We start from the raw sequence: 12,744 nt of genomic DNA, 5'->3' as shown, positions 1-12,744 counted from the left end.
CTTCGATAAGCAGTAGATGGAAGTAATGTTTAGCGAGTTTTGGAGGATATTGAATCAGTCAATCTATAGTAGAGGACATAATTAGAATCTATGGAATTTTATCTTTGCAATCTATAGTTTAGACAATTTTAAGACACCTTTCTTCAATGAAGTTTCCATCGCAAACGACTTATATTATACCGGGGAGTCCACGGCGGCGGCGGTTAGGTTAGGTCATTTGTGAGGGACACGTCTGGAAGAAAAGTGTCGTACGGTTGTCTAAACTATTGATCGCAAAAATAATATTCCCGGGATTCTAATTATGTCATCTACTATAAATCAACCATCAAATCACGTCCTGGTAACTTTCAATTAAGTAACCTGCAACGTTGCCATTATGGCAATGATTGATTTGAAAAACATCTGATTGTATGGGCCAGCTAGGCCCTCTGTGAATTCTTTTATGCAAGTGGGGAGGGCACCCATCATTAGTCCCCTACATTCAAAGTTTCATTTCAGATCGTCGACAAAGGGTCAAACACCAAATTGGTTTATCAGATCCGAACCTCATTGCCTTTAGTGTCAGACGCCACCCGCAGACCCTTACTATAATCTTGGCTATGATCATCAGTCTTTCTAGGAATGAATCCATTCATGCAAAATTTTCAAATAATTCTACAATTGCTAAAGTCAACAGAGCTGTTCCAAACATTACCATGAATTAGCAGCCGCATTTTCAAACTTTTACGGAAGATCAGACAATTAAACATATGATGATACATATGCACCTGTCTTCATTATCAACACTGCAGACTCAAACTTCAAAGCTTCGCTGTCACTTCAGAAACGTGAGACTCGATAACTGCCAGCGCGCATGGTAGGCAGCAGGCCGGGATTGGCTGTACCGCTGGCGGACAGCGGCTGACTGGGTGAGGGTGTTGGTGCTGACGGCATATACATTTGGTTAATATGCGTCCAGGCGTAACTAGTAAAGGAGGCAGCCAGCGATGGTTAGCTAGTTTAGTGTAGTGGGTGAGGAGACACCTGGGCAGAGTGTGACAACAAAGTCATATAAACTATAGAGGAGGAGCCATTTTAACCTTAGATCATTCTATCAATAAGAGTTATGGGTGTCCGAACTAGGAGTGTATATGTAGCCAGCTCCAGCAGGCATTACTTCAAGAGAACTCTGAATGATTCACTCGTAACTGATCATTAACACTAGATATTGGAGCCACCCTTTACACAGGTGGCCACTGAGCACTGCTGCCTCACAACCCTCAGCCGCAGCACCACACGAACCATACAAACACTATACAAGAACTGAGCACGGAACGCTGTAACAACCAACTTCGGGGCTGCCCTCTGTGTATGATGTGTGTGGTATAGCAACAGTAAAGTGTGTGATATAGATCACGTTAGAATACAATATAGCATCCCCAGAAGGCGAAAGACATCAGCAATCGAAAGTGTTTAAGAGAAGGGCAACGAAATTGGTACCCTGGCTCAGGAACATGAACCATGAAAACCGTCTGGGAGAGCTGGAGATCCACATCAGTGGTGCGCTGTACCTCAGCAGAAGTGATGTGAACAAGATGTTGAGATGATACAGCACATATATCTTGAAGAAGCGTGCATGAGACTGAGGCCACAAAACGGCACCTACAAAGATACTTACTTCTATAGGTCACACACACCAAGCCAAGCTTAGTGTACTTGGGCAAGTGGTAGGGAACCCAAAAGCGATGACCTTTTAGAACAGGGTTCTCAACCAGGGGGGAATTCCCCCCAGGGGGGGAATTCAGGTTTTCAGGGGGGGGGGGAAACTGATTCGGGAGCAAGAGATATGTTCGATGAGAAATCAATCACAGAATTTTGGCCCTTGATGTGCGATTCCTACCCAAAAGTGGCAGAAAGAGCTATCCGTGCATTGCTTCCGTTTGTGTCGACATATCTTTGTGAGTCAGGCTTTTCAACTCTGTTGCAAATTAAAACGAAGCAACGTAGTAGATTAGAGGTAGAAAATGACCTGCGTTGTGCCCTTTCAAGCACTCCTCCGCGTATCCCAGAATTGGCGAAGAAAAAACAATCACAGGTTTCTCATTGACTGTAATCTTCATCTGAATAAAATTAATTACAAATTTACAATATCCTGGTATTCTATTGAACTTTTTGTTTATTGCATTATGCTTCAGTTTGGTCTGTTAAGTAATTCATTATAAATATAAAAAACTATTTTACTTTTATTCAAGTTTTATAAATCCATCAACATTTTCAATTGGCATTTAATTTGTAAAACTCCACTATAAAAATAATCCATGTAAAATTGTAAATGTATATGTACTAATATGGAAAAAATAAAGGATTTTCAGTATTATATGCATATTATTTGGAATGCACTTTTTGAGGCAGACAATCTTGGAGAGGAGGGGGGAATGACATTCTGACATATGGTGAAAGGGGTGCATGGGGCAAACAAGGTTGAGAACCACTGTTTTAGAAGAATATGGACAAATGCTGGAAAGATGAAAATACCTTTTCACGTACTGTATAATATTGAAAATTAAGTTGAAAATAATGACATACATATGGAGAACCTTCTTTACAAAATATAAAAGTAATGCCACGTTGACCGTCGAGACACACTTAGATAGGCACTGGGGAAATCAAGAAGTGCAAAATTACATAGCTCTGAGTATAAGTAACAGCGCCATTTGTTCGTCCGTGTCAATACCAACAATTGTTCTCCAGCAGTAGGACGGAAGAGGCCTGATGTCTTCGTCCAGAACAACATGAATGCATGCATGATGTCGCACCAGCTGGCAGCTTGAGAATATGTGTTCCTAGCCACCTGACATTACCTGAGGTCACGCTACACAAGGATTGTATTCTATTATTTCTATTACACAATCAAACCTCGCTTATATATATATATATATATATATATATATATATATATATATATATATATATATATATATATATATATATATATATATATATATATATATATATATATATATATATATATATATATACGGTTTCTCTTTAGCTGTACTGTCATGGACTAAAGAGCAGCCAAGTGTCCATGGCCTAGGCCCCTGGGATTCTCCTCCTCACACCGCACATCCTGAGGACGTATAATGGTGTTGCTTACCTCTTGGATCCAGGTACCGTGACCGTGGCTGTTTGGTATTATGCGGTCTACGCTCTATCACTTTTTCAGCGGGGCGTATTTAACGGCAGACAAGGTCACGTAGCTGCCTCAGTGTGAGCACCAGTATATAAGGGTCTCCCCCTGCTCAGTTGGTGTAGTTGCGGGTTTTCTGTGTTCACTGGAGGAGGATGAAGCTTCTGGTCAGTATGTCCATTCGTATCATTACATTACTTGCTGGTCTCTATTATAAGTTAATAAGAAGCACTAGGTAACAGTAACTAAGTCATACAGAGATTCTCTACTCAGAATGTTGTATCAACAGTGACGGGAGGTGCTCAAATAAGCTACTCAAGAAGTCAGCTTACTATAGCGTGTTTTTTCCCAAAGAAAAGATACCCTGCCTCCTCCTCAAGAGTTACAGCTGAAATATTACACGCCGTTAGCAGAGGCGGGAAATATGACTGCGAACTACTTCGTATTTTTCCCGCCTCTGCTGACGGCCGTGTAATATTTCAATGTGATTCTGATCTTTTAAAATGTTATTTTTGCATAATGCACTATTACTGATATATAATTTGTCTAAGTATGCCTTATTGTGGGTAAAAATAAGTATATATTAAATGCATCCTCCGAAAGCGTAAATTTGCTTCCCGAGGTTATCAGTTAATTCACGTATAATACTTCTGATAAACTTCCTACATGCTTATGTGTGAAATATTGAATATTTGTATCTTTATGTAATTTAGCTAAATATCTTTCTAGTCAGAAACGGTCATCTTAACGATTATGAATAAACTCATTTAGAAATACATCATTACTCAGGACAAAATCGGACAGGTTTGCAATAGCCAATCAGCTGTAACTCTTGAGGAGGGGGCAGGGCAGTTTTTCTCAGCTGAAAAAAACGCATTTTTTTAATAGTCGATTGTGTGGTCAGTTGTTTTCTGTTGCGCAATTTCAATTAGGAATGTTTCATTGCTCATTACCCTTGAATTATCTGAACTTTTTCCATGTTGGTCAAGTCTTAGCTTACAAGACTCCACACTCAGTGTTGTCACAACATTATCTGGCAGGTTATTCCATAAGGACAGTGAGTTGGCCGTTTGTTAATCCCATACGTGTACAGTACATTTAACCTGGTAAATGCCCTTTGAGCGATGAGTCTGAGTGCCAGTACTAGTTTGGTGATCGCGTTTTGGACGTTCTCATTCAGTTGGCAGCCTTTGTCATATCTCGGAGATCTAGCAGAATTACATTACTCCGAGGTAAGTAGCACATCACTTATAAAAAAAAAATTAAAGATACGGACCATTTCAGTATTAATCCTACTTGTTTACTTGCAAGATTCACCTCACAATTATTCTAAAACTTCAATTCGTTGTCAATTTTACCTTTAATTATTACCTTTGTGCCCCAGAGTTATCTTATCCAAGCTGACAAGTGACGAAGAAGAAAAAGTAAAGTATGCCACAATGTTATCCGTTGTGTGACAGATTAATATCTTAAACAGTGACTCAATAAGAGGCCTTTCATACTGGAACAATAGATTTATATTAACTTCATTTGAATACTATAATATCATATTCCTAAATCTGTCTGGTCGTAAATGACGGAATCACGATAGGGGCCGACCATTATCTCTTAGTTTACACACACACACACACACACACACACTACTACTACTACTTTGCTGTCACTCGGAATCGGGTATGACGATCATCCAGCTATGACACAATGATATGAGTTATTATGGATGTCACCTAGGCTAGTGAGTTTTGAGGTGACTAAAGAGGCCGATACGGGACCCGCAGCGTCGTCCACATTCGTTGCATATGTGGAGGGCTCCATTTACTGTGAGAGGGGCGGTGGCAGCGTCTTTCCGACGTTGGTGCTTGTCTGCCTCGGTAAGGGGATCGATTTGGCACCTTTTCAGGTTTGTCTTAAGACTATCCTTATTCCTTTTCAATTGCCCGCCGGCGTTACGTTTACTATTCGTTAGGTGACTGTAAAGTAGCTGCTTTGGCAGTCTACTGTCGTCCATGCGGGTAACGTGGCCAGTCCAATGTAGTTGTTCATGGATAATGGTAGCCTCGATGCTCCTACAGTTGGTGTCATCGAGAATACTGGCATTTGTTCTCTTGTCTCCCCAGCGAACTCGGAGGATGGAACGTAGACTACGTTGGTGAAAGTTTTCAAGTGCCTTGAGGTACCTCCTGTATGTGACCCATGTCTCACTGCCATATAGTAGGGTGGGCAGGACCAATGCTCGATATACGTGCGGCTTTGTGGATAATTTCAGCTCCCTACAGCTGAAGACACGATTTCGGAGTCCGCCCAAGGCTTGAGATGCACATCTGATCCGATGATGAATCTTTTCCCTCGATGTTTGCCCTGGTGAACAGGTGGGAGCCGAGATACCGAAAGTGGTCAACCTTAGAGAGGGTAATACCGTTAAGCTGGATGGATGGTGGAGGTGTGTCTGAACCAGGGGCAGGTTGAAAGAGAATTTGAGTCTTATGTAGAATCACATCAAGGCCTACAGTAAGTGTGCATACTCGTCTGCATAGGTGTTCAGGATCTCCTGTAGGTCGTGTTCAGTGTGAGCAACAAGGGTGAGGTCGTCTGCATACTGAAGCTCAGTAATGGAAGCTGCCGACACCTTTGATCTAGACTGGGCCCACGAGGCACCCAGTTACCGTGCGTTGCCACGAGGAGGCAAAGCAGGATTCTTGATGGTGAGGAGGTTGTGTACTGGCAGGGGAAGACTTATGTAAGTTGCTTCCCTGTTCGCCACGAGGGCTAGCCAGCGGCGGCAGCTGAAAGCGAAAGGGAGCAAGCAGTGGTTGCACCTTAACACTAACATAATGCTGCTACATGAGACGCATTTCACCACCCTGTGTAGTGTGCGCACACACACACACACACACACACACACACACACACACACACACACACACACATACACATACATACATCAATGCATGTGTACATGGGACGACATTCGTATTGTGTAAACACACTAATAGTATCTCTTTCTACCTTGTGAGACACGTGGTCAGTTTATAAAACTTAGTGAATGTCAAACCAAAACACAGAAATAAACTAAGCTTTGGAGAAGATTGTTCACAACTTTATCTGGAAATTAATGTTGATTGGGCAAAGCTGCAACGTGCACTATATTGCAGCCACACTGGGCTCGACACGCCACAATCTTATCTTTGCTACTAACAATGTAGCTGATAAGGACGTAGTTTATGTTGTATGTAAACAAGTGAGTTACACTACTTCTTACAGTTAGCTAATATAGGTACTCAACTGAGCTACTTTTTTTATTGAGACTATCTTGTTCCAATGCATTATTTTGTTATCTTAAACTGGCACCAACTTGTGACCACTAACCGTATTAAACTTTATCATTGAACGATACATCCATAAATATGTCTTGTGTTGGCTAACATAAAGTTTCACTTCCGTTTACACTGAGACCTTCACTAGTTCATAATGGACTTTTTTATATATATTCTGTAAATTCACCGACCTAGACCCCTGTCATTTCTGTTACCGGCACCAAAATTCTCAGTCACTAAATTCTTACCTGTTGATGATATAAATACTGTATATGTTGTGTTGTGTTGTGTAGTTTCTAGCTTGACAGTGACCCTCTGGAGGAGAGGGAACTAAATGGTTGAGGACAGAGTGAAGAATTAAAGATAGATTCCCCAAAAACATTGGTGTCAGTTATATTTGGCATAATATCGTGGAACTTTCCCTGGCGAATTTCTATGATGTTAGTAAGTCCTTCCCAATCGCTCTTTCTAAGGTACTAAATAATAAAGAATTTGGGTGAGGAACGTTCGGCTGCACATAGCATGCAGGAAGAAACAGTGCTCTCTTATGACCGCAGGTCGAGTAAAAATGACGGTATTAATTAAGGTTTGGGAAAGTTAGTGAGGCAAAGTTCAAGAGTACGTATATAACTTTTCACTTGAAGTTTATTTTAATACTGCCATATCCACCATATTTGAAAATAATGTTGCGTATTCATCGAAATCAAATACCTTCATATTACCCCTAATAAAGATGAAGGCTTGCATGTAGGGTTTGTCAGCTCAAAGAGAAATATTTTAGCTGTAAATATTTTCATGGGGTTATCCTATTGTCTCCAGATGTTGGTGTGTTTGGTGGCAGCGGTGACGGAGGCGAGGCCGCAGACTGCTCTGCAGCCAGAGGTACCACACATATTGGCAGCCTTTGACGCTTACCATCAACTGTGGTTGGCTGAAGCTAAAAGAAACTCCATGGCACCCACATTAGCACACCAGCAACCGGCACAACAACAGCCACTGACACCAGAACTACCTCAGGAACAGCTAGGAGCAGAACAGCCTCCTCAAAAAACATTAGCTGAAAAGCTGCCAGCTCAGGAACAACTAGTAGTAGAGCAGAACTCACAGCCGATAGTTGAGGTAAGACAAGCTCCGCAACAAGCGGAAGTGGAAGTAGTGATGGTGCAGGAAGCTGAGGCCCCTGCAGTTTCCATGACACCAGCGCCAGATATGACCGCTGCATTTAATAATTTCTTCACCCTTTGGGAGGCCGAGGCAGCAAGGAACGCAATGGCACCTTTGTCAGTTCAGCAGGCGGCCCCTGCGATTCCTGAAGCGCAGGAAAAACAGCTAGTGACACTGGTGCAGGAAACACAACCAGTGACACTGGTGCAGGAAACGCAGCCGATAACAGTGATGCAGCAGGCAACTCTACAACAGCAGCAGCCACACGAGGTCATGGTGGAGGCCCCCCTAGCATTTGCCGAACCTGTGCCTGATATGCAAGCAGAGTTTGCCAGGTTCCATAAATTGTGGAAACAGGAAGCAGACAGGAACTCAATTCTTCCGTCAGTGGTTAACACTCTTCTACCTCCACAGACCATCTTGTCTCACGTACGTATATGCATACAGCACCTTAACCTGGTTTATAATACAACAATTAGCTTTATCACTTATAATGCTTATTTATATGTATATACGTACTGTATATAAATAACTGATGCAATTGACTTTTCTCGCGGAGAGTGCATACGTTGGATGAATAACAACACCACCAACATATGGATGACCAGCAACATATTGATTTGACAACGTTTCGACAATAGTTCATGTTTTATGTGCGATGATGACAAGAGATATTGTTGAAGGGTTGCCAAATAAATATATTTCTGTTATGCAATATGTGTGGGCTGTTATTCAGCTTACGTATACATATATATATATATATATATATATATATATATATATATATATATATATATATATATATATATATATATATATATATATATATGTATGTGTGTGTGTGTGTAATTTTTCAGCTTAGTCCACTGACATTTGAAATTTATTTTCCTCTAGTGCTAGACGGTCAGGCGACTGAAATGGTGTAATGAACAAGACAAATTTATCCAGTAATCATTTCGTCAACGTGAATATCAGGACTTATCACTCTCCCAAAACAAATGGTTTTTAAGTTCATGAGTGAGATTTTGTGCAAAGTCATTCGCAAATGATGATCAAAGTTAAATGAGTCTACATAGATCTTAAATGAATCTATCGAATAGTCCCGGGACGTAAAAACAGCTTCGATATTTTCCAAGACCATTCGTTACATTTCAAGATATCTGTTTACAGATACCGGAAAATATTTCGTGATGAAAATGAAATTATGCTTTAATTGTTTCTCTAATTTCGTATAATTTTAATAAAATTGTTTTACCTTACTTTTACTGGAAACAGAAATGAACAACTCTCGTATAAGCTCTGTAGTAACGCGTGGCAGTTAAGCCCTAGTTGCAATATTTGTAATGCAACCCTTCGTTTCATACATATATGTAAAGAGATGTTTGCAATCACATTTGAGCCCGGCGACTGTTGTGGCTATGGTGTAAAACCAATGTTATTCTTTAATCATAAATAGTTTATTTATTATTTTATTTATCATTTCAAATGAAATATTATGTTCCAGAAAAACTAATAGGTAATTATCAATATATTTTGTAATCATGGCTGCAGTGACCTCTTAACTGGTGTTAGGACCACCCAAAGTAATAAACTCAACGACAACAATTAGGTGCACTGGATATGAGAACTCCAGTAGAGCGCGTCTACCTTGTCAGTTTTCAGAATGAGCGTGATGTCAGGCTCAGTGTGGCCTGTCATTGTATGCGAGCCCTATGAGTTTAAAATCTTTATATGATTTATTTATTTTTTATTAAGCAATTCACAGGCGTTATAATAAAGTAACGGGGTGGCAATTAATGGAGTTGTAACACATGAAAATGACCTACAGGTTAAAAGTTCTCTCAACTGATATTGCATGTGTAATATTCTTTTAAACATACTCAAGGAAATACTGTAATTGAGAGTATCTTATATTACGACGTTTCAACAGTAGGAAAGAGAAGTAAAGGACCACAGATTTCTATTGGGTTCTAATACATCATCCAATCAAAGTACTGAAAGAGTCCACGCTTCTGACTAATCTTTGTAATAGTATTGACCATACGTAACATTTAAGCATCCTTTTTTTTCAGACTGATAATTACGGCCCCTTTTAACAAATCTCTAAGATTACTAATATATTTTTGCTTGAACTATTCTTCTCTTAATTTCTTTTCCACTTCTACCATCACAGCTTATACTACATCCAAAAATAAACAAAATTATCCACATAAGTTCCTGTTGCCTAATGTAATTTTGATTTTAGGGTTAACTTTGTCTTTGGGAAGCACCATTACTTCTGCCTTAACAGTATTAACTCTAACAGCCATATGCTAAAACGTGAATTGTGTGTCACATTCACCAGGCACAAAATCTCTTAGCAACGAATAGATCTCAAGATTTTTGCTATACTAAATCCACAGCAAAATCTAGCCCATACTCTCCACCCTCCCCCTCTGTTTCTGTGGTGTTTATTACTTATCTGTAATAAGAGTAGTATCAACTGCATATCGATTAGTTTTTATTAGTTTTCCAATCACTTTATTTCCTTCACTACAGCTTACAACTTCTGTCAGTAAAAATTCTGAAGTCATTATAAAGTGTTGGGAAAAGCTCGCATCCTTGTCTAAAGTTGCGGTCACACGAGCGCTTTTATGACCAATTTCTGGACTGAGTTATTTTGATGAATTTTACAGAAATTCGATCAAGTTTTTGGAGCAGTTTTACTGGACGATCGTGATCTTGGTGATTTCGAGCAACATTCCCGGGTCAAAACACGGCTAATAATGTATTAATGACACGAAGCTTATTTAATAAGTATTTACATATACCTGTATATAACAAAGGTCAATTTATAGCACAGAATATATTTCGATCTTTTTTGTTGTTGTTGCTAATGATAAATTCAAACAAAAGACGATTTTCATCTATGACATTTTTGGCGCATTTTACCCATAATCTAGATATAGGGAGTTGAAAATCGGAAAACTACTAGAAAAAATAAGCTATTATTGCATTTGTTGCCACCTGCCGAATCTCGTTCTTTTTCTTTGCTAACAATAGATTAGACTATTCTAAGACTTTTTTCTTGCTGTAGAAACTGGAGCAAGAACTACCGTGTGACCACATTTTGAAGAAATGTATCGCAATTTTTTGCTAAAAAAATTCTTGCTTCAAATTAATTGATCAGAAAAGTGCTCCCTGTCTATCCCTAAGCCATCTCCACTAATCTAAGCTTCGAGAACATCAACCCGTTCGCATGTCGGGGACTGCCTAAAGACATGATCTGATAGTCAGTTTTTTCACATCCAAAGCAATATAACTTTGCTATTTATTAAAATACTTTAATGATCTACATTTCCATCTAGGAAGTAATGACAAACTAGGCTAGGTTAGGTTTGGTTACACGGCATAAGAATAGGTTATGGTATAGAACATAAGCTTCATGTTTCTACCAAAACAAAACTACTCTTTACTAAAAAAAAATGACGGAAAACATGTCGAGGCGCTAATAAACATTTACCCAAGGTTTCAGACAAAATTTGAAATTTTTGAAATATAAGTTATCTAATACACTAAATCATACCGACCTTTATTATTGAGAAGACTATTTTCAGTATTTTGTGTTTCAGCATCAGAACTCCTTGACCCGCTGGTGACTGGTAGATTTATATCAGATATTGCAACTGGTTTCAGATCCCGGTAATATTTGGCCAGATCACAACCCAATATTTCATACTTTAGATTTCGAGCTTATATTCTTTTCACTACTAAAATGTTCACATATCACTGAATTCTTCTTATTAATTAAGTCTTCTCTCCGGCACCGTTGCACCCACGTACCCTTACATTTTTGTCTGCTCTCTATTGAAATGAGTAATATTTTTTATTAGTGTCTCTCCCAAGAGTAAATCCGAACACGTGCTTCTTTATTACAAAATTATATATTTTTTCTTTGTGCATTTCCAAGTTTTACTTTGTTATAGACACCTGATTATAAGAAATATCCAGATTTGCACCAAAATGCACTTTTTTCACTGTTTTAAATCTGAATATTTGACTAGTAGCACTGTGTTACTACATTCGGAGGGGCATAGGTGTCTGTCTTGTTCCGTGCGTCTACTTGTTGAGTGCTTATTCGTTGGAGACTACTAGCTACTGTCAGCTTCATCATTCTTGTTTTCATGACAGTCTCAGAAGGTAAAAGAAGGCGCTACCAACTGTACCACTAATGACCTGTAGTTATTTGAGCATGACCTACCATTGCTGGCCCAAGAATTTAATCTGAACTCTGACAGAGTACAACAAATAGGCTTTACCAAGTGACCCGCCATCATTAGGGAAACAGTAGCATCTGTTACTCACATCTACGAATATGCGGAATTCAATGAAATAACCACACATAAACTTACAATGATGCGAGTGAAATGCACAAACAAACACTATTGCTCCTGCAGGTTTCGAATCCACACTGCTCGTATGGTATATGAGGGTAATACCGACTGTTGTGGGATGAATGACTAATTGTGGCTCATGATCAATCTTTTCTGCAGTGGTTCAGCGAATTTGGATTATTCTTTACCTGTAATATGTCTTTTGACCTTTTTTTTTTTTTTACTTCACCTGAAGAGTATCAGTTTGAGTGTCTAGTTCTTATTTAAGCACCATCTTTTTCAGGTTGCAAAGGGTGATGTGGGAGGAGCTTCGGCCAAGTCCCCGGTGGTGAGATCTCCCTTCTTCAATCTGGGGGCGACCAGTGGCCTCCCTACCATCATCGTCTTTCCAGGTGGTGCGTCCCAACAAGTGGTATAGAAAACCTGCAACTCCCATCACACTGATGGGCATCGCTCCTTCATGACTTGAAACTGTTATGTGATCAATTCTTTTCATAAGTAAATTCGTAAGTTTTGTATATAAAATGATGCATTTCAGTGTAATGCTGTTTATGTTAAGTATATGGAATTATCATTTGTAAATTTTTATATAAGAGGCTTTTATATATATTTATTGTTTTTTTTTCGTTCTCCTATGTATATGTGTACTCAATATGCTTCAAATATGATATTTCATAGAATAAATTCTCAATAATCAGATATCTAGAAAGACGACAAAAATATT

General features: G+C 39.2%; 1 protein-coding gene across 1 annotated transcript; it reads left to right on the top strand.

Annotated features, from left to right (window-relative positions):
- Positions 1-3,256: 3,256 nt before the first annotated feature.
- Positions 3,257-12,630, top strand: LOC121872721 (fibrous sheath CABYR-binding protein-like). The gene is made up of 3 exons (XM_042375734.1): positions 3,257-3,336; positions 7,303-8,076; positions 12,304-12,630. Exons 1-3 carry the CDS (start codon positions 3,325-3,327, stop codon positions 12,436-12,438), a joined length of 921 nt encoding a protein of 306 aa, XP_042231668.1. The 5' UTR covers positions 3,257-3,324; the 3' UTR covers positions 12,439-12,630.
- Positions 12,631-12,744: the final 114 nt, after the last annotated feature.

Source organism: Homarus americanus, unplaced genomic scaffold, assembly GCF_018991925.1.
Source record: "Homarus americanus isolate GMGI-L3 unplaced genomic scaffold, GMGI_Hamer_2.0 scaffold39155, whole genome shotgun sequence".
In the NCBI taxonomy this organism is placed as follows: domain Eukaryota; kingdom Metazoa; phylum Arthropoda; class Malacostraca; order Decapoda; family Nephropidae; genus Homarus; species Homarus americanus.
The sequence above is the reverse complement of the archived record's forward strand: the minus strand, read 5'-3'. Positions and strand labels throughout refer to the sequence as shown.

Bases quoted from the DNA above. Each gene is read 5' to 3' on its own strand.
- LOC121872721 (XM_042375734.1), top strand. The intron at 8,077-12,303 runs GTACGTATATGC...CATCTTTTTCAG, and splicing joins CACAGACCATCTTGTCTCAC to GTTGCAAAGGGTGATGTGGG.